Genomic DNA, 26639 nt, shown 5'->3' with positions numbered 1-26639 from the left:
GCAGGGCCCCCAACATCACAACCATAAGTGTGTGCAAGGGGTGTGCTTGGTGTACCCAGGCACACCCTAATATCTCAAGCAATAAGCGCTGAATTGAGGGGCCATTGAGTAGAGAGCTAGAGGAATCATAGAATCATAGAATCATAGAATAGCAGAGTTGGAAGGGGTCTACAAAGCCATCTAGTCCAACCCCCTGCTCAACGCAGGAATCCACCCTAAAGCATCCCTGACAGATGGTTGCCCAGCTGCCTCTTGAATGCCTCTAGTGTGGGAGAGCCCACAACCTCCCTAGGTAACTGATTCCACCGTCCCACTGCTCTAACAGTCAGGAAGTTTTTCCTGATGTCCAGCCGGAATCTGGCTTCCTTTAACTTGAGCCCATTATTCCATGTCCTGCACTCTGGGAGGATCGAGAAGAGATCCTGGCCCTCCTCTGTGTGACAACCTTTTAAGTATTTGAAGAGTGCTATCATGTCTCCCCTCCATCTTCTCTTCTCCAGGCTAAACAGGCCCAGTTCTTTCAGTCTCTCTTCATAGGGCTTTGTTTCTAGACCCCTGATCATCCTGGTTGCCCTCTTCTGAACACACTCCAGCTTGTCTGCATCCTTCTTGAATTGTGGAGCCCAGAACTGGACACAATACTCTAGATGAGGCCTAACCAGGGCCGAATAGAGAGGAACCAGTACCTCACGTGATTTGGAAGCTATACTTCTATTAATGCAGCCCAAAATAGCATTTGCCTTTCTTGCAGCCATATTGCACTATTGGCTCATATTCAGCTTGCGATCTACAACAATTCCAAGATCTTTCTCATTTGTAGTATTGCTGAGCCAAGTGTCCCCCATCTTGTAACTGTGCATTTGGTTTCTATTCCCTAAATGTAGAACTTGGCATTTATCCCTATTAAATTTCATTCTGTTGTTTTCAGCCCAGCACTCCAGCCTATCAAGATCACTTTGAAGTTTGTTTCTGTCTTCCAGGGTATTAGCTATCCCACCCAATTTTGTGTCATCTGCAAATTTGATCAGCGTTCCCTGCACCTGCTCATCCAAATCATTAATGAAAATGTTGAAGAGCATTGGGCCCAGGACTGAGCCCTGTGGCACCCCACTCGTTGCCTCTCCCCAGTTTGAGAAGGTTCCATTGATAAGTACTCTTTGAGTCCGATTCTGAAGCCAACTGTGAATCCACCTAATAGTTGTTCCATCTAGCCCACTCTTAGCTAGTTTGTTAATCAGAATGTCATGGGGCACTTTGTCAAAAGCTTTGCTGAAGTCATATGATATATGACGTCCACAGCATTCCCACAGTCCACAAGGGAGGTTATCCTATCAAAAAATGAGATCAGATTAGTCTGACAGGATTTGTTCCTGACAAATCCATGTTGGCTTCTAGTAATCACTGCATTGATTTCAAGGTGTTTACAGACTGACTTCTTTATAATCTGCTCCAGAATTTTCCCAGGGATGGATGTCAGACTGACTGGTCTGTAGTTCCCAGGTTCCTCCTTTTTGCCCTTTTTGAAGATAGGGACAACGTTAGCCCTCCTCCAGTTGTCCGGCACTTCACCTGTCTTCCATGATTTTGCAGAGATAATAGATAAAGGTTCTGAGAGTTCTTCTGCTAGCTCCTTCATCACTCTAGGATGCAGTTCATCGGGCCCTGGAGATTTAAACTCATTCAAGGAAATTAGGTGTTCTTTGACCATTTGTTTATCAATCTCAAACTGCAATCCTGCCCCCTCAACTTCTGCTTCACTTTTTCCAGGGGGGTCATAGACCTGCTTTTGGGAGAAGACCGAGGCAAAGTAGGAATTGAGCACTTCAGCCTTTTCTTTGTCGTCTGTTATCAATTTGCCATCCTCATTAAGCAGTTGAACCACCATTTCTTTCCTGTGTCTTTTACTACTCACGTATCTGAAGAAAGCCTTTTTATTGCTTTTAGCATCCCTCGCTAATCTCAGCTCATTCACAGCTTTAGCCTTCCTGACGCCATTTCGGCACTTCTGCGCCACTTGTATGTACTCTTCTTTTGTAGCCTGGCCTTCCTTCCACTTCCTATATGTATCCCTTTTTGTTTTCAGGTCATCTCTAAGCTTTTTGTGGAGCCACATTGGTTTCCTCTGTTGTCTTCTATCTTTTCTCCTGGTTGGAATTGTTTGTAACTGTGCCTTTAAAATTTCCTTTTTTAAATACTCCCACCCGTCCTGCACTCCTTTTCTCATTAGGCTCCCTTGCCACGGGACCTTACTTATTATAGTTCTGAGTTTATTAAAATCAGCTTTCCTAAAATCCAGAGTATGTGTATGGCTACGCTCGACTTTTGTCTCCTTCATAATCAAGAATTCAAGTATGATGTGGTCACTTTCCCCCAGAGTTCCAGTAACTGCCACTTTATCCACTAAGTCATCCCTATTGGTCAATATCAAGTCAAGGATTGCCGATCCTCTAGTTCCTTCCACCACTTTCTGTAGGAGAAAGTTATCACCCATACATGTCAGGAATTTCTTGGAGGGGCCGCTTTTGGCAGTAATGGTCTCCCAACAGATATCAGGGTAATTGAAGTCCCCCATCACTACTACATCATACTTCCTTGAAACACTGCCAATTTGTTTCTCAAAAGTTTCATCCTCATCTTCTCCTTGATTGGGTGGTCAGTAGTAGACTCCGATTATCATATTCTTTTTATTCCTAGCCCCATTTATTTTAATCCAGATGCTCTTGACGGGGCTCCCAGTCTCATCCGCCTGTATTTCTGTGCAGGGATAGGTATTTTTAACATATAGTGCAACTCCACCTCCCTTTCTATTTCTTCTGTTCTTTTTGAGCAAGTTATATCCTTCAATTGCTATATTCCAGTCATGGGAGTCATCCCACCAAGTTTCAGTTATACCTATCAAGTCGTATTTGCCTTCATGTAATAAGAATTCAAGTTCATTCTGTTTGTTTCCCATGCTCTGGGCATTAGTATATAGACATCGAAGACCATGTGTTTTATAGTCTGGCTTTGTTCCTACCTTGTTGCAGACACTATTTTGTGACACTATTGGAGCTGTTCTCTGTACTGTGGTGCCTTGGCCTTCATCCATTGTTGCCTCAAAATTTACGTCTCCCGCCCCCGTAAGATTCAGTTTAAAGCCCTCCTGATCAAGTTCTTCATGCTGTGGCCGAACTCATTCTTTCCAGCCCTTGTGAGGTGCAACCCATCCCTTGCCAGCAGTCCATGTTCCAAGTAGCGTAGCCCATGGTCCCAGAATCCAAAACTCTCACGACGGCACCACCTTCGAAGCCAGTCGTTCATCCGGAGCATTTTTCTTTCCCTTTCTAATCCTCTTCCAAGAACCGGGAGGATGGATGAGAAAACTACCTGGGCCCCAAAGTTCTTCAGTTTCCTTCCCAGAACTTCAAAGTCTGAAATGATCCAGGTGCAGAGAAAATGGTCCTCCGGCTGCTCTCTGGCTGCCCTCTGGCTGCTTCGCTGTTGCTGCCCTCGAAAGTGTGCCACTGCTTCCAGCAGCAGGAGTGAAAAGGAATCACTCTTCTGGAAGCTTCTCTGCCAGGAGCCACGCTTCAAAGAGGCCAGGATGAGGGCCCTCGAAAGCTAATATCACCTCATAAGCCCCTCCTCCAGCCAGAGTGTCACCACAAAGCCCTACCTGCAATGGTCCTCCCATGTTCAGGCAAGCTGAACGCAGAGTAGGCCTCAGTGTCTACAGTGCTTAATATATAAATGAATAAAAATAATGTCCTTTATGCCTGAGTGTTCACCTTTAAAAAAAATCCCAGGTGCACACCCTAATGCAATGTGCTGCACACGCCTATGATCACAACTACCTCAGGCCCCATAAACCCTCTGGGCAGCCCTTACCTCCTCCAGCACTCCCAAGAAGGGGGAAACCAGGGCAATATGTCCAGGCCCCTGGCTCAGTTCCTGTGGGCACCTAGCCCTAACTAGCAGAGGCAGCACTGGCCTCCTCTTTATCACCTCCTCACTGGGTGGCACTGGTAGGTGGGGGAGAAGAGAATGGGGCTTGGAACTAATATGTGTTTGGTAGCCGCACATATTGCTATCAAATAGCTTCAATGACTTTGAACCATCCCTGTGGTAAAGGCTATTCCATTGTTTTTGTCCTTTTCAGTGGGTGGAAATGACAAAGAAAGCAAACCCAGCCTCCCCCACAACCCCAATAGAGACAACAAAGTTTTGTGACATCTTAAAGGCTAACACATTTATTATGGACTGGAGTCCACTCCTTCAGATGCATAAAGTGTTATAGTCAATTACCAGATATACATTGATGTAAAGAAATGAAGAAATGGTAACAGTGGCAGTGGTGCAGCCAGGTAATTTTAGACTGTGCATTTAATGGGGCTTTAAATAGATTTGCTGCCCTAAAGACCCCACTGCCAACAATTCTCCAGGTTGTGCCCCCGCTCCCAGTCTTTGGCCCTAAGGTCCACCCTAGCTGCACCACTAAACAGTGAAGTCAAATGACAAATGCAAAAATAAAACAAACAAACAAAAATCAGCCTGTGACAATTCAATCAATTACAGCTTAAACGCTTGCAAAATAAGCACCGATACTATTCACAGCTGATGAGTGGAGGCTGGTGGCTCCGATTTCAGTGAAACTATGGGTTTCTAAGCGATTTCTAAGTGAACCAGCAAGAACTCTAAAGGAGCTATCCAAGGTGCTGAACCCTAACTAGGTTCAACACCTTGGATGGTTCCTTCAGAATTCTGGATGGTTCTGAATGAAACCCAGAATGGATTCGCAGCCCCAGAGAAATCGGAGCCACCAGCCTCCACTACTGAAATGCCACAAGGCTTTCCGTGTTTTTTCCTACAACGGATTAACAAGGCTCACCCTCTAAAATCACCACCACCACCACCTCAATCCCTTAAGAACGTCGATATTATTTTCCCTTTTGCCTGCCCATTCTTTTTTCTTTTTTGGCAAGTCCACTCTGCCCTTGTCAATCTCTGGCCGCTTCGTTGTTGTTTTGTTATTCTCGCTTTCTTACCAATTAATTACTGGAAGGGAGCGCATGGGCAAAAAGGCTTCACCGGCGTCAGTACGCATGCTCTCCTTTCCCCTTGCTGACAGCTTCTCCCTCTGACTCCACCTCCGAGCGTGTGGCGGTGGCGCGCGCTCCCGGGCCTGGCCAGCTGTGGCCTCGGCGCGCGCTCCCGCGAGCACTGTTAGACGTGGCAGTTCACTGAGCGCTCCCGGGCGAAGGGGGAGAGGGAGCGAGAGAGAGGGAGAGAGAGAGGAGCCGGCTGTCTCGCGCCTCTCTGACAAGAGCCTGGCGCACCGGCTTGGGACGGCGCGAGCCGCGAGCGCACACGAGGCGAAGGAGCGAACGGGGCAGGGGGCGCTGGTCAGGTAAAAGGGGAGCGGGGTGGGACGACCCTTGGTAGGGGTGAGGGAGAGGGAGAGAAAGAGCCTGGTGGGAGTGCTTGGCTTGGGGACAGAGCCTGTGTCCACGAGGAAGCAGGAACGGCGGCGGGGTGGGGGGCACCCAGCATCCCATAAAAGGGGCAGCAAGCGCCCTGTGAGCCGGTGGGGGTGGGGGTGGGGGGGGAGAACTATCCAAACAGCACAAGAGGGTTGAACTATGCCGCAGAGTTGCTCCTTCTCGCCTTGCAGCATAGGGAGCTCTCCAAATGTACTGTCTGACCCACACTGGTCTGGTCATCTGGTGAATGGCTGAACTTCTTCTCGATGCACGAACCATCCCGTATTCCTGTAGAATTTTGAGATCCGCTTAATAATCGTGAGGCTGTTCTGATTTAAGTGTCTTCAGCCTTTCTTTTTAGAAAGTTTGATCTGCAAAGCAAATATGTTTTATTGAAGCACACCCACACCCTGAAGCGTAAATAGTGCCTAATTCTATTGCAAGACTTTATTTCGGTAGTATAAAAACTTTAAAAATCCTGAGAGTTGATAGAATACACACAGGCCCAATTCACGCACCACTTAAGGCACCTGCAGGATGCTTTCATTTATTCTGTCTGGGTTGAAAGTGTGATGTTGGCAAAGTAGTTCTCTGACCATCATGCCTGAAGAATGCTTCATTCTGCCCTCATAAGAAACCCTAGAGAGGGTTGTGTTGAATGATGGCTGGTGGACATGGGCATAATTGTTTTACTATGATTTTATTAGATTGTAAGCCTATGCGGCAGGGTCTTGCTATTTACTGCTGTACTCTGTACAGCACCATGTACACTGATGGTGCTATATAAATAAATAAATAAATAAATAAATAAATAATAACGTTACCACAACTGCACTTGAATCCATGTTGTTAGTCCATATGGGAAAATGGGGGTATTTCCATGTACATCAGGGTTGAGCAAATCAGCTCTTTTGGCCTATATGCCACAGCAGTTAAGATGCATCTTTCCCTTGTATTGTTTTTATCTTGAATTGCCAGCTGTCACTCTTTATTTGTGATGGCTTGTGGAGCCTCAAGAGTAAGCATTGAAAATTCTGGTTACAGGTTCATGAGAGAGGGATAACACAACTTTTTTGGCCATACATCAGAAGATGTGCAGGTCAACACAACCACATCTCACCTGTTTGAAATAGACATTAATTTTAGTAGATGTTCCCCGCGTCATGTTCTGATATACTTCTTATATAGTCCTTTGACGTTAACCCTTCTGGCATCAGCTGTAGCATTGACATTTTCTGTTGATTTAACCTGATGTAAGGTGCAATCCTATGCATGTTTAGGTAGAAATAAGGACTAACAACTCCCAGCATTCCCAAGCCTGCATGGCTGCTGGGAGTTTTAGTACTGTTTTCTGCCTAAACATGCATAGGATTGCATCCTTAACCAACTTTGTTGATTTTGGAGCTTTCTTCCTGTTAGCTCAAGATTCTGGCATATTCAACACATGTGATTTGACTGTTAATGTAAGCTGGTTTTATACAGGTGCAGGAAAGGCATGACATCAAAACAGATTTTTGTAACCTGTTATGAACTCTGTATTATGGACACGTTGCAAAAGGGCACCTCTGTTCCAAGTGGCCAAAAAATATAAGATGTGGCTTTAGTACTGTTTTTGTGTGCCTCGTCTGATTATGGGTGATGGATTAATCGTACTGGTATCTGGTGTGCTTTGTAAAATAGAGTTTACCTTGTGTTCTGTATGCATTGAAGTTGGCATGGAGAAGGTGGGGTTTATCAGATTACGTAAGGTATTTATAGCGTAATTGGAAGTAGAGCTTGGTCATTAAGGCAGCATTGTTTTGTTTGTGTTTCTGACAGTTTCTTGGTCGCACAGGTTTCTGGTTTGCATAGGAAATCTGACGTGGCACACTTTCTGTTCCTCCCTCTGAGCTGTGCAGGAAGTTGTTTCTCTGGCTAAGAGCACTGCTAAGAATATTATAAACTCCTATAACAGCCTTGAACATCATTCTTTATTATTACAATGAAACCTGCAGTGTAGGTGCTTTACTGCTGATGGCTAAAGTGAACTTGCTGAAAGTGACCAGATCAAACTGCCACGTTTCATTCTGCCCAGGAGGGAAAACTCCTACTTTACCACTGGGAGCGACCTGATGCCTACATGCCCAGCTTTCCTATTTTATTAAGTAGCACTATTTCCCTGAAAATACAGCTTGTTAATTTTATTTGCATAAAACCTGAAAAATTATGACTATTTTTTTTAAAAAAAGGAAACTAATTTGTTCAACTTACAAAAACATTCAGTGTATATCTTCAGTGCAGAAGAAAGAATAAAAACAAACATTTCCACTGGAGGAAAAAGCAGTTTACAGTGCAGATCAGATTTGCACATTAACATTCATAATCCAAAATAACATTGATTCAGTAACATTCTCTCTCTGTCTACAAGTTTATTATTCCTTTTATTACTCCATGGAATTTGGAAAAGACATGAGCATATTCTTCCCTCCTTAAATTTGTCAATGTGTGTCATAAGCATAAATATATACAACCCATGTGTGTCCTTTCACTTTTTATATGGCCTTGCCATAACACATGTGGTGTTTCTGCATGTTTAATAAACTCTCCCCTGAAATTGGATACATTATTGCAAACTGCATGCATCCCAAATTGATCCATGCAGAATCCCCAGAAAGCTGCATGGCAATTAGAGATGATAGCAAGGCATGCATGAGCCTTGGCACGGTGATTTTATTCTAGGATAACTATACATTAAAGTGGAAAGAGATACGTTGCAATTATACGAACTGAAACTTACCATTGCCACTTTTCTGCTTTCTCTCATGCCATTATCAACTTGCTTTTTAGGGGGAATTTCACCCCACCAGCACTTCTTGTTTGATACTGAAGAGCTGAAACTTGTAGGAGAAGGTGCACCCTTTGGTTACAGTCTTGTGCACACTTAACTAAAAGTCAGCCTCATTGAAATCTGTGGGACTTGCTTCCAAGTAAATAGATCATTTGATCCTGTCTAAGATCAAAGTATCCCTGTAACTACAATTTTAAGCTCATTAATTTGTATGTGAACTCAGTCACAATTCACACAACGTGATTCTGCATGTGTTTACCATGCTTGCTGGACCTCAGTGCATAGGATTGCAGAAGCACCGCCTGAGTTATACCAATGGAAAAGTGCAGCTGGGTTGCGCTTTGTAGGTTATGTAGCTAAGCCTTTAAAACAAAGCTGGCAATGTGTCACCCTCCAGATGTTTTGGCCTTCATGATCCCTCACCATTGGCAATGCTAGCCAGGGCTTATGAGAGCTATAGGCAAAAATATCTTGAGAGCCACAAGTTGCTTACCCATGTTTAAATGTTCATAGAATCCGTAGAATAGTAGAGTTGAAAGGGGCCTATAAGGCCATTGAGTCCAGCCCTCTACTCAGTGCAGGAATCTATTTATTTATTATTTATTTATTTATTAAACTTATATACTGCTCCCATAGCCAGGGCTCTCTGGGCGGTTTACAGAATCCACATTTAATCCACATTAAAGCATACCTGACAGATGGCTGTCCAGCTGCAGCTTGAATGCTTCTAGTGTGGAGGAACGTTTAGTGTTGGTCAGAGAATCAGATACCTCGTTTGAAGGTATCCTCCTTGTACAAAATATTCATTGACTGCTATGGAGTGCTTGATTTGGGGCCAGCTCCGATAACTCTTGAGTATGTGGTAGCTTCATAAATCCCTGTGCCTTTTGGTTACAGTAGTAGTAGCAGCAGCAGTTGTTATTGTTAGCACCATCTATGTACATGGCACTTTACAAAAAACAGTTATGATAGGTCCCCTACCCCAAGGGAATTCCTATCTAAATAGATGGGGGAAAAGGAGAAAAAGGAGACATGGAGGAGAATATATGATTATTTCAATTTCAGTTACATATACTTTGGCACAGTTAGAATATGGTAGAGGGATGATCCAAAGGGTGAGTTTTGAAGAGGGCCTTAAAGAGAATAAGGAAGATTATTGCATGAAGATGTTCTTGGAGGCAGTGCCAAGCCTAAGGGGCAGCAAGGGACAATGGGTGGAGTCAGGGCTGTCCCAAAAGCATTTTGCTGCCTGAGGCAAAGTACAAGATGGTGCCTTTTCCTTGCTCCCTATTCCAAGTACAAAAGCTGACTAAGCTGTCAACTGAACTTTACTTCAAGGTTGGTGACAGGGCAATATCTTCCACTGCACCTGAGGGCATCTTAGGGGGTGAAGAGCAGGTCCACATACAACTCATTTTTTGATCGGGTAACCTCCATTGTGGACTGTGGGAATGCTGTGGACATAATATATCTTAACTTCAGCAAAGCTTTTAACAAAATGCCCCATGGTATTCTGATTAACAAACTAGCTAAAAGTGGGCTAGATGGAACAACTATTAGGTGGATCCACAGTTGGTTACAGAATTGGATTCAAAGAGTTCTTATCAAACTGGGGGGAGGTAACAAGTGGGTACCGCAGGGCTTAGTCCTGGGCCCAGTGCTCTTCAACATTTTTATAAATGATTTGGATGAGGAGGTGCAGGGGTGTTATCAAATTTGCAGATGACACAAAATTGAGTGGGATAGCTAATACCCTGGAAGACAGAAACGAACTTCAAAGTGATCTTGATAGGCTGGAGTGCTGGGCTGAAAACAGAATGAAATTTAATAGGGATAAATGCTAGGTTCTACATCTAGGAAAAAGAAAACAAATGATTTTTAGGTGATGTTCACCCTGTTCTGGAGGGGGTTGTGCTCCCCATAAAGGATTGGGTTTGTAGTTTGGGGGTGGTCTTGGATCCAGAACTGTCACTTGAGTCACAGGTGAACTCAATGGCAAAGAGCACCTTTTATCAGCTGAGGCTGATATACCAACTGCGTACTTATCTGGACAGAGATAGCCTAGCTACAGTTATCCATGCTCTCATAACCTCCCGTTTGGATTACTGCAATGCATTATACATGGGGCTGCCTTTGAAAACAGTCCAAAAACTTCAGCTGGTACAAAACAGGGCAGCACGTTTACTAACAGGGACTTGCCAACGAGACCACATCATGGCAGTCTTTTTCCATCTTCACTGGCTACCAGTCCAGGTACGGGCCTGATTTAAAAGGCTGGTATTAACATTCTGAGCTCTAAACGGCTTGGGGCCAGGCTATCTGAAGGAACGCCTCCTCCCATATGTACCTACCCAGACCCTAAAGTCATCCTCAGGGATCCTTCTCCATGAGCCCCTGCCAAAGGAAGTGAGGCAGGTCACTACCAGGAGGAGGGCCTTCTCTGCTGTGGCACCCCGGCTGTGGAATGAGCTCCCTAAGGAGGTTCGCCTGGCACCTACACTATACTCTTTTAGATGCCAGGTGAAGACCTATTTATTCTCAGTTTTAAACTTAATTGAAACTTTGCTGTTCTAATTTTGTATTTTAAATTTGTATTTCTGCACTGCTGCTGATTTTATCCTGGTCGTGTTTTTATATTGTATTTTATATCATGCTTTTATACTGTTTGTTTTATACTTCGAATGGTTTTAATTTTTTGTGAACCACCCAGAGAGCTTTGGCTATTTGGTGGTATAAAAATTAGGGCTGTGCATGGCCCCCCCAATTTGCCTCGGAGGCCGACTTGGAGCCTCCGAAACAGCCCCGATTTGACTCGGGGTGCTTCCGGGGTTGCCCACCTCACCTCGGTGTTGAAGCCAAGGCGAGATTTGGGCCCCCCGAGGCGACTTGGTCTTGCATGTCCCTGGGTAGCGGCTGCACAGCTGGCACCCAGGAAAGCTGGTAGCAAGGCTGGCCATGAGTCCTTTGGACTCACCTCCCTCTACCTGCTCTCCCTGCTCATTGGCTGCCATCGCCGCCTCCCTCCTGCCACCATCACCATCGCCGCTGCCTCGCTCCTGCCGCCATTGCCACTGCCGCATCTGAGAACCAGGCCGTGATTTTAAGATATCACGGGGGCTCTGTTTAGTACCTCTATGGCCACAAACTATGGTGGCCATAAACAGAGCCCCCACGATAACTGAAAATCGCAGCCTGGTTCTCAGATGCAGCAGCAGCGATGGTGATGGTGGCAGGACCAATGTAGCAGATGGCGATGGTAGCAGGAGTGATGTGTTCAGACAAGGGCAACAAGGATGATCAGGGGTCTGGAAACGAAGCCCTATTAGAAGAGACTGAAAGAACTGGGCATGTTTAGCCTGGAGAAGAGAAGATTGAGGGGAGACCTGATAGCACTCTTCATGTACTTGAAAAGTTGTCCCACAGTGGAGGGCCAGGATTTCTTCTCGATCATCCCAGAGTGCAGGACACGGAATAATTGGTTCAATTGACAGGAAGCCAGATTCTGGCTGGACATCAGGAAAAACTTTCTGACTGTTAGAGCAGTACAACAATGGACCAAATGACCTAGGGAGGTCGTAGTCTCTCCCACACTAGAGGCATTCAAAAGGCAGCTGTCAGGGATGCTTTAAGGTGGATTCCTACATTGAGCAGGGGGTTGGACTCGAAGGCCTTATAGGCTCCTTCCAACTCTACTATTCTGTGATTCTAACTCTGTCCATCCCATGTCTCTCAGCATCTGCTGCCTGAGGCGGCCGCTTCACTCTGCCTCATGGTAGGACTGGCCCTGGGTGGAGTTGTTTCAGGGAGCAGGAGATCTTTGGATGGCTGAGGGTGGTGGAGTTGGGTGAGTGAATGTCACAGGATATGATGTGTTGGGATATAAATACAGAAAGAAAAAGAGAGGGAAGGTGATGGAGCAGGTCTAGCCCAAGTCATTTTCCTGATGGCAAGATGCCTCCCCCCACTCATCCCCATTCCACATATAGAAGCCAACTGGACTGCAACTTACTTTACTGGCACTGGCAATGAGACAGTGCCTTCCACTGCATCTGAGAACAGCACGCTAGCTTAGAGAGTGCAGGGCAGTCCACATGGCTACACATAGCTCTGTTGTCCAACAACTCACCAGCATTCTCCACCCATTGGCATCTGTTGCCTGAGGCAGCCTCTTACTCTACCTAAGGATTTTGAAGGTGAGCACAAGAAGCTGTGCAAGATTTGGGAGTAGACAGGTAGTGGGGGGGATTAAAGGAAGGAAATTACATGGTCAACACAATGACAGGTAAATAATTTCAGCAGCAGACTTCTGAATGGATGTGAGTGGATGAAGGTGAGACTATGGAAGACCAAAGAGAAGCTTACAATAGGTATTAGCAGCCTTCTAATAGCCACCGCATTGTGTGCAGTGACTGATATGCATGGGACAAGGCTTTTTGTATGCTGTGCGAAATACTTGAAAAATGATACGTAGCAGTTTGCAAAAACCTAATACTGCATATAGGTGATCACATGTGGTTTTCTGGCTGTAGACAGAGGGCCGGTTCACATGATCACCGCAGTCCACTGTGACTTATTTAAAATTTTCAAAATGGCTGCCAGCATGTGCTGCATCCAATTGTGGTTGATTTAAGCCATAGTATGTTGCAGCGCATGGTGGTGGATATGTTGAATAGTCAAGCCCTGGCAGGCAATAGCCATGGTTTATCGTGTCATCCAAACCCAGCAAGAATGGGTTGTTGGCATGGTTAACAAACCACGGGCTGTTTTAGGGTTGTGGGTGGTTTGTTAACCACACCAACAACCCACACCCTGCCCGCCTTGGCTTGAAAATTCAAAATGGCTTGTGGCATATGCTGCACCCACCATGGCTTAAATAAGCCATGGTGGGCTGCAGTGATCATCCAAACTGGGTCATTGAGTCAACCTATGTAAGGAATTTCAGGAAGTAACTATGTGCTCAGTGGCAATGAAAACTGGCTTCATCATAGAGCAAATTAAAAATTAAGAAGCAACTTAGAATTAGAACAAATTAGGAAAAAAGAACTTTGTATCCTTCAGTGTGAATTTATTTGTGTGCATGTGTATGTGAACGTAGCAAATTCAAAAAAAAATAAGTAGACAATGTCACACTTTTTAAAGTGTTTTCCTACAGCATTGGTGAGCAATTTGTGGCCCTCCATACATTTTGGACTACAGCTCTAGCCATCCTTTGGCATAGGATATGTTGGCTAGAGCTATTGTAGGTCAAAACATCTGGCAGGCCATCAATTACTGAATTTCCTTTTCAGTGTATACCTTGAACTAGAGGTAGGCAACCTATGGCCCTCCAGATGTTTTGGCCTACAACTTCCATCAGCTCTAGCCAGCATAGCTAATGGTGAGAGATGATAGGAGTTGAAGGCCAAAACATCTGGAGGGCCACATGTGGTCCATCCCTACCTTATAATATCAATATATTATGAAAGTGATAGTTTTTTATTCAGGACATAAAGGTGATTTTTCTGGACTATTTTGACAAGAAAAGTACAATCCTGAGAAAGTTAGGTACGTCTAATGAGAACTTTGTCCCTATAGATTCTTCCCATGCAGAAGTGGAAATGCGTGGCAGCCTAGACGGGCAGGGGGCACCTTCAAAGGGAGCTTATGTAGTGTGATCAAGATTGGTTACTCATTGAAGTTTGTGGGTCCTTTTCATAACGTTGTCTTCTTCTGGTGCTCACCTATTTATTTATTTATTTATTTATTACATTTTTATACCGCCCAATAGCCGAAGCTCTCTGGGTGGTTCACAAAAATTAAAACCATCATAAAACAACCAACAGGTTAAAAACACAAATACAAAATACAGTATAAAAAGCACAACCAGGATAAAACCACGCAGCAAAATTGATATAAGGTTAAAATACAGAGTTAAAACAGTATAATGTTAATTTAAGTTAAAATTAAGTGTTAAAATACTGAGTGAATAAAAAGGTCTTCAGCTGGCGACGAAAGGAGTACAGTGTAGGCGCCAGGCGGACCTCTCTGGGGAGCTCATTCCACAACCGGGGTGCCACAGCGGAGAAAGCCCTCCTCCTAGTAGCCACCTGCCTCACTTCCTTTGGCAGGGGCTCACGGAGAAGGGCCCCTGTAGATGATCTTAAGGTCCGGGTAGGTACATATGGGAGGAGGCGTTCCTTCAAATAACCTGGCCCCAAACCGTTTAGGGCTTTAAATGTCAATACCAGCACTTTGAATCGGGCCCGGACCTGGACTGGCAGCCAATGAAGTTGTAAAAGGACTGGCGTAATGTGATCTCGCCAGCCAGTCCCTGTTAGTAAACGGGCTGCCCTGTTTTGTACCAGCTGAAGCTTCCGGACCGTTTTCAAAGGCAGCCCCACATATAACGCATTGCAGTAATCCAAGCGAGAGGTTATCAGAGCATGGATAACTGTAGCTAGGCAATCACTGTCCAGATAAGGGCGCAGTTGGTATATCAGCCTAAGCTGATAAAAGGTGCTCTTTGCCACTGAGTTCACCTGTGCCTCAAGGGACAGTTCTGGATCGAAGAGCACCCCCAAACTACGGACCCGATCCTTTAGGGAGAGTGCAACCCCGTCCAGGACAGGGCAAACATCACCTCGCCGGACAAATGAACCACCCGCTAACAGTACCTCCGTCTTGTCTGGATTGAGTCTCAGTTTGTTAGCCCTCATCCAGTCCATTACCGTGCCCAGGCACTGGTTCAGAACAGTCACTGCCTCACCTGGGTTTGATGAAAAGGAAAGGTAGAGCTGGGTGTCATCCGCATATTGATGACACCTCAGTCCACATCTCCGGATAACCTCCCCCAGCGGCTTCATGTATATGTTAAACAGCATAGGGGATGAAATAGAGCCCTGCGGAACCCCATGGCTTAGGAGCCACGGCACAGAGCAATAATCCCCCAGCATCCCCCAGCACCTACCATTGTTTAGCTTCATTCTGTCGTGAAAATGCAGTAATAAATGGGATAGCGGAATATTGTTGTCATGTTATCCATCTGCTAGCTGCATAAATGGAAGATATTGCATTTCCCCACAAAGGAAACTGTCCCCACAAAAGAGGGGTGGAGAATGGGGAGGCAGGTGTATTGTGCCCATTGTAATCCTGGAAAGACTCTGCAAGAAGAAAACCAAGTAAAGCTGAGGGATTTTTGCTTACTTTAGAGAAGCCAAGGTTCTATCATGTGCATCCTTACCACCCACTTATTATCTCTTTCCTATCAGTGATAAGGAATATTGCACGCCAGGAGCATATGAAGTAAAATCATTGTCTGTAATCCCTCATCATAGGCATGTCTAATTTTCCCTGAATTCTGTCCCAATTCAAGAAATTTGGCCATCCTACTAGATGCCCCACTGAGGATAAAACATGCTTATCTTTGCAAAAAGTAACAATGACTGTATCTGAATTTAACGTTACCCACCTCTCTTATCTGAATAAAAAATGAACTTGCATCAGTAACTTCTAGGTACTTTGTCTAGAGCAAAGAAATAATCTGGTCATTATTATGCAAGACAGCTAATTAACAGAATGCTGGCCTCTCGACTTCTAATGCTGTTTTTGGGTCAAGATATGGGAAAAGCATCTCCTCCCTAAGGCCATCGTCAGATGCCCTCTGCCGGTTGCCCCTGCCAAATATGACGAGGCAGTTGATTACAAGAGCAAGGGCTTTTCAGTGGTGGCAACCTGTCTGTAGAATGCCCTCCCCAGAGAGGCTTGCTGGCTGCCGACGTCTTGGCACCAAGTGAAGACCTTATTATTATTATTGTTATTGTTATTGTTATTATTCTTTTCTCAAGCATTTTAAGAAACATTTTAGTGCTTTTAGATCTTAGCATCTTTTATTTTGCTGCTGGTGGCTTTACTTTGGTTTTAGGTGCTGCAGTGTTTTTACTTTTTCTGCTGGTTTTATCTTGGGTTTATTATGTGCCATTTTTATTCATTGTTTCATTGTTTGTATTTTATGTTTTCAATGTATTGTACACTGCCCAGAGAACTTGGGTTATTGTGTGCTTTAAAAGTGCAATTAATGAATTAATTCAGTACTATGCATCTGTGGTGTAGTGGTGATTTAATTACTTTCTTTTTCAGATTTTCATGATAAGCTTTCCTTTGAAAAGAAAATATTGTTGAAATGAATCAGCAGGGGTATGTTGCAACACCTCCATATTCTCAGTCCCAGCCAGGAATGGGAGGGTTTTCTACTGGCTTTGGACAACCGGCTTCTTCCCCTCTGTATGGGCACTATGGTGATACAAATCCATCATCCTCTGCACCTCAGTCAGGTAGAGTAACATTGTGATTGTTTAGAACTTGATTCTCCACTGCACTACTGTATGTTATATTGCCCTCCATTTTCAATGCAAAAAACGTTACGATTCTGATTTTATTTTTATTTTGCACTAGTGTTACTCATCAAACAAGCTCCTGGCCTGACAACCAGGCATTACAATACGATGCAAATAGGTTTTCGGAAGAGACCCTTGTTATTTTAAAGGAAGTGGAGAGTGCCCACAAAAATATATGCCAGAATAAATACATTTGTTAGTTTTAAGGTGCCACAAGACTCTTCCTTGCTTTTGCATATTCTATGTGTGCTTGATCTGCCATCCAGAATTTAAATTCTGGAGCAAAATACAACTTCCTGAGGATTTTAGGCTTCTTTATTTTGAACTCCTTTCCCCCTCTCTTTCACAGCTGCAAAGGCATGTTTGTAAGTGATTGCTTTTGCTCACAATCTCATCTTTTCTTATTCTAAGGGCTGATATAAATATAAAGGCCATTGGGCAATTTGGAATTACCTTTTTGGGGGGTTGTATCTAGCTGTGTCCAGCTGCCAGCGAAATGGACACTGTTGGTGGAATGAATTTCTCCTCTTCCCTGTAGTCCTTTGTGCCCCATACCCAAATCTGCAGAGCAGGGCCGGCCCTACCATTAGGCAGAGGGAGGGAGATGCTTCAGGCAACAGATTTTGAGTGTAAAGAAAGGGCAGCAGATGGTTAGCTATTTCATTTGTTATGATTGTCTTTTTTCTGCCAGGGATGTAAAGAGGTACATGTGTGGAATTTTCTGTCTCAGGTGCCTAAATAGCTTGGGTGGCCTTGAGTATGATGCACCTTGACTTGTGGTGATGGTGCGGGCACGGGGGCATTTGCTGCTCTGCCTGAGCAACAAAATGTTTTGGGCAGCCCTGCTGCAGAGTCATCACAGATTTGGGTGGGGTGCATCCGGAGGGAGAGAAGGGGAAATCCCATTACATGAGCAGAAGTCCGTTCACTTGGGGTTGAATGGAACTCCTTGTTCTTACAAAGCCTTTTCTCTGCAAAAGACTACAATACACTGTCATTAACTATATTGTACCTATTTTATAACTAGGGAGGAGAGCTGTGAATGGAAAATTCCATATTCATTTTGCTTTAGGTATTGGTAATGGCTTATTGTGAACAAGTCTCCCACTGCCTCTGGGAATGGTTAAACAAGCCCTAGGCCTTCTGTCCACAGTTTGCGTACCATGTCATGTGAACCAGGAATTCTTACTTGTCTCCTTCCAGATAAGCCAGAGTTATAAACCAATGGTTTATAATTCTGGCTTGTCTGGAGAGAAACAAGCCAGAGTACCCAGTTTGTATGTAAGCAAATCAAGGTCCATGTTTTTATCTGATCCCGCTTGTAGTGGAAGAGATCAGGCAGTGTACACCAGCATGCTAAATCATTTGTGATATATGTGAACCTAGCCAATGTGTCCCCATTTAATGTAATGGTTCTTCACTGTTGTTTGTTTTGTTTTTATTTATATTTTACTTTTAGCTATGTTGAAAACAAACGTGCCTTTTGGGTCTGCTGCTCCCATTGGATCTCCACCTCAAAACACCCACCAGTTTAACCAACTCAGTCACCAGAATGGACCTAGCACTGCAGCTCAACAACCACACAGGTGATTTTTTTAAAAAAATCATGGCTGTATTCATTATCCTAATATTTTATTTATCTTCTCATATATATATATATATATATATATATATATATATAATATTTTAAAAGAGTGGAAATGTATACTGCATATATCACTAAAACCTTTTTACAAATATATATCTATCTGAGCATTTTGTAATAGCATTAAGCCATACTAAAAGTAAGTAAGGTAATAGTTGGACCCTTAGTATGACTCAGATAATGGATAGCATTTGATTTCCATTATTTTTTCCATGATTGTAGGATATGGTGTACATTATATCCAGTCCTTTCCCTCTTTGGTGAAAACAAATGACTCTCAGTGTTGATACTCTCAGACACTAAACATTTTTACAATTTCATCGAAAAAATAGTTCCAATTCTTAACACCCATGGACTCTTTGAAGACATTTTGTAAATGGCCTATAGAATTTAGTTACATCTGCATTTATTAAGTATTAACTAAGTTCACTTACTTAATAAAAACAACAACTGCTACTACATGGTATATTTTGCTACCAGATGTTTAATATAAACAAGAATTTGTCAACTCTAAATATTTTTAATTGCATTTTTTGTAACTTTTTCTTTTCTCTTTTGTAAATGTTTTATAAAACCCGCCAAAAGTTAAGAGTTGAACATACAAATTGTCACTAAATAGACATGATATGGGAGATCTAGACTCATATCTCTCAGTTTTGTTGTCCTTGTCACCTTTTTAAATTGAAAATAGCTGATGGATCAGCAACACTGGGGGAGGCATTTAATCCATTCCCCTGATTCATTTCCCTAAACTAAATTGTTCACCTGACTAAATTGTTTTCCAGACTGGATTAAAAACAGATATGTAGTTATCTGTTATCTTTTCCAAAGTAAGTCTAATAGCAGCTTTGAAAAGGCAATTAAGGTAGGGGAAGTGATATAAAAGGAGGGGAGAAATGCTCTCTTCCTCAGACCACTTTTCTGATTAAAAAACACACAGAGCCCCTCCTGCAGTTACTTTTTGGTTTTTATTTTTAAGTCTGATATCAAATCTCCTCCATCACATCTGTTTTGACATTAGCAAAGAGGCCATAATCTTCTGTTCCCTGATATATGCTAAAAGAACATATATCAAGCCAAGGTATTGGCTTAATAAATTGCCCAGGTTGTATTACAACATCCTGGGCTTCACTGTGGACACTTGCTTATTGCTATCCTTAAAATGAGTTGTCACCCAGCCTAAACTTCCAACTGCTCAGGTGTCTACCAGCAGGGAATGACTCGCTCAAATAGAAGTTGGGTGATTTGTCCCCATTCAGTCTGGGTTCACACATAATGCTAACCCATGGTTTATTTAACCCATAGTTAACCCATAATTTGTTGTCCTACCCAGGTTTATCTGGCAGATGATCAAAGTGTGATTTGTTTTCTCAATTTCCCTTCTCCATTGCTTGATCCCTTCCTGTATGACAAATGCCTTTGTGGTACTGGCATATAGTGTAGCTGCTTTTGAAGGTGGGTGGGTTACCACTCTTGCCCATCTCCTCTGTGGCTTGGCAAAGCAACCCATGAACAACCCACAGTTCTGGGATTTTTGAAATGGTCAGAAGACTTATTCAATAAAGCTTCATTCATATGTATAGACAACCATGGTTTAAACAACCTGGGCTTCACTGGACATTTGCTTATCACCAGCCTAGACTTCCAACTGATCAGGTGTCTGCTAGCAGGGAAAGAATTGCCCAAATATTGGTTGGATGATCCATCCCCAATCAGACCTGGGGTCTCTTTTTGGGTTGTTCATGGGTAACATGGTTCATGGTTGCGTTTTTCATGGTTGGGGTGCATATCATGACAACCCAGAATTCAACAACCTCTGGGTTAAAGAAACCATGGGTTAGTGTTATGTGCAAAGTAGGGGAGCACCTCTCTCTCAAACCCTGCGCTTTCTCTCTCCTGGGTAATACTGATGCCGTGGAGAGAGTGTGGGGTATCTGGGTGGCCATCTGGGTACTGGAACCACCCCAGCCCTCTTCCTGGTGAATAGTAATTGCTATTCACCTTCCACCAAGCATCACCCTGGATTGTCCCCAGACTGGCTCTGGAGCAATGTCAGATGGCGGAAGCACCTTATTGACATCACTCTGATTGGATAAAGTCAGGGTAAATCTTCAACCTTTTGAAACCGCAGCATTGCGGGAGACTCCTGTGGGAGCTGCGAAGCTGCGCCTGTGTTGTCTAACCAATGCAGCTCAGAACAACAGCCTCCGCAGTGCTTTCCCCACACATAGACAGTCCCCAGTCTCAGTAAGGAGTCATTTTCTTCTGCTGCCCCTTACGCCTGGAACGCTCTTCCAGAACATCTGAGATCCACAAGTTCAATGGCAGCTTTTAAAGCTCAGCTAAAAACTTTTCTTTTTCCTAAAGCTTTTACAACTTGATGCTGTTTGGACTTTATACTGTTATACTGTTAGTTTTACCCTACCCTGCGCCTGTTTACCCTACCCAGTGCCTGTTTGCATTCTCTTCCCCTCCTTATCGCTCTACTATGATTTTAATAGAATGTAAGCCTATGCGGCAGGGTCTTGCTATTTACTGTTTTACGCTGTACAGCACCATGTACATAGATGGTGCTATATAAATAATAATAATAATAATAATAATAATAATAATAATAATAATAGTAATAATAATAATAATTTGGGACAGTTCCAAAGCTCACAAGTTGCAGTATGGCCTTATATTGCTGCATATCCCTTGCTGTGAAATCCTAGCTCAAGGGTGAGAAACCTCTGTCAATCTGAGGACTGAATTCAAGGAGTACTTCGTGGGGGCCACATTCTAGTGGGATGAGAGGCAAAGGGGACAAGGCCAAAAGCAAAAGGTGTGGAGCCCAAATACAAAAATATAGCAGCATATTGTAGTTTAAAGCCCCTACTAACAGTAGCAAAGTCTTATGCGATTTCAACTTTCAACTTTTTAGAATGGGGGGGAAATGGCATAAAAGTCAAGAAGCTATCAAACCATGGGTGATTAGGGGAAAGGGTATGAGACCATCTGGGGATCCCCAGAGAGCTGACGGGATCCGCAACAGGTCTGGATTTGGTCTGTGTGCCTGAAGTCCCCACCCCTGACCTAGCTCGCTACTCTTAAACATTTCTTTGGCAGCTTATTCTATAGCATTTCTTTCAGAGAAATACAGCACTTATTTTAATGTTGTCCTCTGGAATACCTATTAAAAATGTCTGTATAAATCAGATTAATCAAGGGGGAAAGCCTGATTTCTTTCATTCCTGGATCAAGCAATCATTTAGATTAGAGTCCAAGGTCTAATTTGATCCATATGTTTTATCCAGCTGTAATGTGGAGCATATTCTATGGGCAGGGAATAACCTTTGACCCCCATGCCTGATTTAAAAGAGGAAGATACAGGAGCGATGAGATGAAGTTTAATCTTATTTCAGTTCTCTTTGTTTCTTCTATGCCATCTTCTGAATGTTCCAGGCAGGAATTAGTAATGTTGTATTTTATGGAAATTACAGGGTTGTTTTTTTACTCATGTTATATAAACTAAGTGTATATCTTAGTTTGTCCATGTTGAGAAATTACCATTTAAAAGGACAAACTGTTTACATTTGGCTGTAAATAAATCAAAACGTGTGTGTGTGTGTGTGTGTGTGTGTGTGTGTGTGTCTGTATAGCGCTTATTTGACTCTGTTGATCATACACAGAACTGCTTTGTTTTCCATCTATAAGCCAGTTTTAAGAAAAACTTTAAATAGGATGTCATATTCTATTATCTTGATCAATCCTTTTTCTCTATTTTGTCTCATGGTTTACCTGAAGAGACAAGGCTCTTAGTATTCAGTGAACTTTGACAGAACACATTTGCCAAAATGTATAGAACAAAGGAATAGATATTTTAGGCTGCAATACTAAATACGCTTTCTAGGAAATAAGTCCTACATTCAGCACAAACCAATGTATGTTTACTCAGAAGCGAGTTACACTGTGTTCAACTTACTTCTGAATGCCTACATAGGACTGTGGTGCACATTAGGGAGGATATCAAGGGAAGAACAGTGAACAGCAGTGAATATAAAGAAAAGAATAAGGAAGGAAGAGAATGTTAAGCACAGAGTTGTTCAGTAATCTTGCTTATGTATTGTATGTTCATGATTAATAGTAAATATTCACTGCCAGCTTCTATTTTAATTGTTCTACAAAGAATTTAAAATGTCTTTTATAGCTTCAGATAAGATCTGATTTGCCTCATTCCAGGCCAAATTCAAGTTCTTTCAAAAGCAGACTTGGATTTTCTATTGCATCCATCAATAACCTTTCGTCGTTCTCCATCCCACTTTTTGTTTCGATTTGGTTAATTACCCTGAAGAAAAGTTCTGGTGAATTCTGAAGATTTCTCACTACTTCGTGATTTTTCAGTTGGTTATAACATGGATATTGCTAATAGTCTTGCTTTTTGGATTCATTCAGGAAAGTGATGTGTATGTAAAACATGACAACTTCACAACGAGAGTCACATTTTCAGATGACAACACTTGTTTATTGTAAAATGCACTTGCATGGCTTCTTAGTCTTATGGGGGACAGCGGCTGTGTATTGTTACATTTATTGTTGTAGGAATGAAGCTGGGTAACTTTAGCACTTGTGCGCTCCCCACTGTACTTTCACTGTTTGGGGTGGCCATAAGATTTGGAGATGTGCTTAATTTGCAGTTTATTGACCCAGTTTATTGACACAGTCTGTAACATTTTGAAGCAGAGCCTGCAGGCTTCATTCTTGTGGGCCCTGGCTTTTAAGTGCTGCCTGTGAAAAGTATATTAGATTGTTATTTCCTGGAATTGTATAATGTGTTTTTGCTTCATCAGGTTTCCAGCTTCTCCAGCTTCTTATCCCCCATACTGCCATCCATCACAGTCCTCCTATCTGAACAGCCCTCCCTCTTCATCTACAGTACAGCTGGCTAATCAGCTTGGCAGCATGCAAATAAATAGTTACGGTAAGGGTTGCATAGCAGTCCAAGAAAGCTATGGAGAATTCAGGTGCATTTTGTTTGTTTTTGCCTGGGTCAGATCCAAATAATCCTTAGGGAAGAAATAAAGAATAAATTCATTGACAATATATAGGTTATGCTTTGGTCTTATTGAAATCAGTGTGGAAAAGTTAGTCATGACAAACTGAAGTCTCATTGATTCCAGTGGGACCTAAACATAACTGACTAACTGTAGCCTTTTCTACACCTAAGGGTTATCCTGGGAAAATGGAGGGATCATCCCTGCCTGCTCCTGGAATCAGCTGTGTGTCATTTGGATGCACAGGGACAATCCAGGCATGATCCCGAGAAAAAAGACAGGTGTAGAAAGGGCCTGTGTCTGGATCCAAACCATTGGATAGAAGTACTGCAAGTGGGCACAGAGCATGGCTTTCCCAGTGCAGCTTCCTGTTGTCCTGCCAATAGCTACATCTGAGGGTTGAGGGGCCCATGGTCTGGTGTGGGATGTGGAGTGGTGGAGAGGCTACAGTAGGAAGGGGAAATTGGCAAAATTGAGGATTCTCCCTAGGCAAATGTAAATATCTACTGTACATCAGCAGACATTTCACAAGTACTGCATGGCATTAAGTTTATTATTTTAAAGTGTTTCTGATGCACACATAATAGTGATGCTCTTTTGCAGGTCCCAGTAATGCTCCAAACACTCCGCCTTGTCTGCCTTCTGGCCTTCCGCCATCTTTGCCAGGTCCACCGCCTCGACCACATCAGATGCCCTTGTCGTCCGGACCTCAGATTTCTCCACCGCCAGCAAATAACTTGACTAATCAGTGCTGTCCACCTTCATTTCCTTCAATGGCCAGGCAGGAGGGGATTCCTGGCCCAAGCCCATCGAACACCAACTTGCCACAGCAACCCTCCGGCGAACCCCCAGGGCCTGGGTTTCCTCCACAGTATGGTAAGTGTCATTACCTAGCTTAACATAAGGTTGCAATTCCTGTTTTTGAACCCTGTGGGGAAGAGCAGAGGAAGGGAGAAGTAGCTGGTACTGTGATTGGACTAGAAAAGATATATGTGCCTTTTTCCAGCCCACAACTTCTCTTCTACTAACTCCACCTTCTGGATGCTGCTTTTTAAGAATGAACACACACACACACACACACACACATGCAGAAAGGAGGGGGAGAAATTTTGAGAGGAAAATATCCAGCTGGGATATGGTTAATTTATTTATTCATTACATTTCTATCCTGAGGCTCTCTGGGCAGCTTACAAGACTAAAGCTTGAAACCATAAAATGCAGTAATATAGTAAAACAGAATATAAAAACATAGTGTAAAACAAAATAAATCTAAAGTAGTAACCAAGATAAATGCTAGCAGCAGTGCAGAGATCTAAAAATACACTCTCCATCTGCTCTTCCTGTATTCTAAATAATAAAAAAGGTAGGGAGAAATTACATGGAATCTTGAGTAACATATAGTTTGGCCCTGAGACTTGTGAGGTTGCTATGGTCTTTGATCACATTGACCTGTCTGGCAACCATTTTGGAATATAGCAGGAATGCTAACCCAAAACCATTTGCCAAGTTTCCAAGGCACTCTGTGTATTGCTAGTTCTATTTTGTGTGTGTGTGTGTGCAACAGCAAGGCAGCGAATATCTAATCCCTCATGTAGATTAGATTTATCTCTTCCACATAAACATGTCTTTATTAATGACAAACACCTGTTTCTTTTTTCAGTAGGTCTCATGCTGCTTAGTGCAATATTATCCAGAGCAGGCTTGGAGAAGCCAAAAACTGATAGCAAAATAAATGCTTGAGGTAGAAATATCAATGGCAACATATGGACTTTCTCTCTTTCTTTAGAATATAATGTCTTGAAAAAATCAGGAAATATTTGGAAAATATTCTATGCTCGCATCAGCCCAAGTTGGGTCAAGGTGGTACTGCCCAAGGTTAATTTTATGCCAGGAATATTATGCTAAATGCACTACAAAATAGCAATAACTATAGCAAAAGAGCAGTGAGGTGGAGTGATTAGCATGTTGGAGCAGGGCCAGGGAGACCCAAGATGAAATTCCCAATCAGTCATGAAGCTGTCTGATCTTGGGCCCATTGCTATCTCTCAGCCTAACCTATCTCACAAGTAGGAAAGGTAAATTTTTTAGAATGTACTACAATACAATAGAGAGGTAGGCTGGAATCTAGTTTTGTCCTTAAAAACCCACAGTAGTGTGACATCAGATTACTGTAATCTTGCTGCATCAACAATTACATGTGTACCTAAATGAGGCTAGTACTCTCAGTGAAGCAGTGGTGGGGAGCAGGGTCAAAGCAGGGTCTCCCCTCTTTTAATATGGACCCACAAAATTATCCCAAAGGGTTCCTATTCACATATGTACCTCTCTTATATACGAAAGGGAATGCCCAGGCCTTGACTGGCTTGAAAATGTAAAACTGGCAGTGTGGCACTAGGTCCTTCAATAAAAATGTCTCCGTAAGCAATAAATAAATAAATAAATAAAATAACATTGTTTCCCACAGAAAGAAATGGAAGCGTAGGAAGTAAAATATGAGCCATTCAGTGAGACACACTCTAAAACAAATGCTAATTTGGGTGGTTTTGATACTTTTTTAAAAAAGTTTTTTTCCTTCTTTTTCTTTTTTACTTTTGCAGGAAACTATGGCCCTCCAATGGGAGGGGCACAGCTGTCTTATCCAGGTGGTCTTCCCTCAGGTCCAACACAATTGGCTGGACCACAGCAGAGGAAACTTGATCCTGATTCCATCCCAAGCCCAGTGAGTAAGAGCTTCCTTTAGAACAGCCTCCCTCAAATGGGAAACTTCAAGATATTTTGGACTGCAGCTCCCATACTTCCTGGCTATTGGCCATGATGGCTGGGGTGATGGGCATTGGAGAAGCCAGATTTAGTGTATGTGGATAAAGTACCAGCGTGAAGGGGTGGGGATGGGGAGTTTGAAGTGATGGCATAATATTCATTAATTTATTATATTTTTGTACTTCCCAAAATTTCTCTTTGGCTCACCAAAAGTTAACACCATAAAATACAACAATATGATAAAATATAATATAAAAAGTTTAAAACTAATGGAATATAGAGATTAACCTAGTGCTTAAAGATAACTGTTTGAAATTTGATGTTCCACATAGCATAGGAGATTTGATCAAATCCCTCAAAATTAAAATTAATGCTATATTATTTTAATTTTATCATATACCTGGAGGAATTGTAGCTGTTTAAAGCCATTGAACTCAAATAAATGCCATTTATAGCATATCTTAGTAAATGAAAAGGGTTCAGTAGAATCCTCTGCAAAAGTAGCCATATTGGTTTGCTTTCTAAAAATCAATAGAGAACATG

The 26639-nt window shown here is 42.9% G+C and overlaps 1 protein-coding gene across 1 annotated transcript in view; it reads left to right on the top strand.

Annotated features, from left to right (window-relative positions):
- Positions 1-5364: 5364 nt before the first annotated feature.
- The window catches only part of SEC24D (SEC24 homolog D, COPII coat complex component), a 68440-nt gene continuing 47165 nt past the window's right edge, over positions 5365-26639 (top strand). The window contains exons 1-6 of the mRNA XM_063135377.1: positions 5365-5386; positions 16402-16595; positions 18118-18244; positions 23133-23263; positions 23940-24212; positions 25934-26055. Of these exons, the coding sequence (XP_062991447.1) occupies positions 16445-16595; positions 18118-18244; positions 23133-23263; positions 23940-24212; positions 25934-26055 (804 nt within the window). The 5' untranslated portion in view covers positions 5365-5386; positions 16402-16444. The remainder of the gene's footprint in view (positions 5387-16401; positions 16596-18117; positions 18245-23132; positions 23264-23939; positions 24213-25933; positions 26056-26639) is intronic.

This window comes from Elgaria multicarinata, chromosome 10 (assembly GCF_023053635.1).
Source record: "Elgaria multicarinata webbii isolate HBS135686 ecotype San Diego chromosome 10, rElgMul1.1.pri, whole genome shotgun sequence".
Taxonomy (NCBI): Eukaryota; Metazoa; Chordata; class Lepidosauria; order Squamata; family Anguidae; genus Elgaria; species Elgaria multicarinata.
Note: the sequence above shows the minus strand (reverse complement) of the source record. Positions and strands in the feature narration are given on the sequence as shown.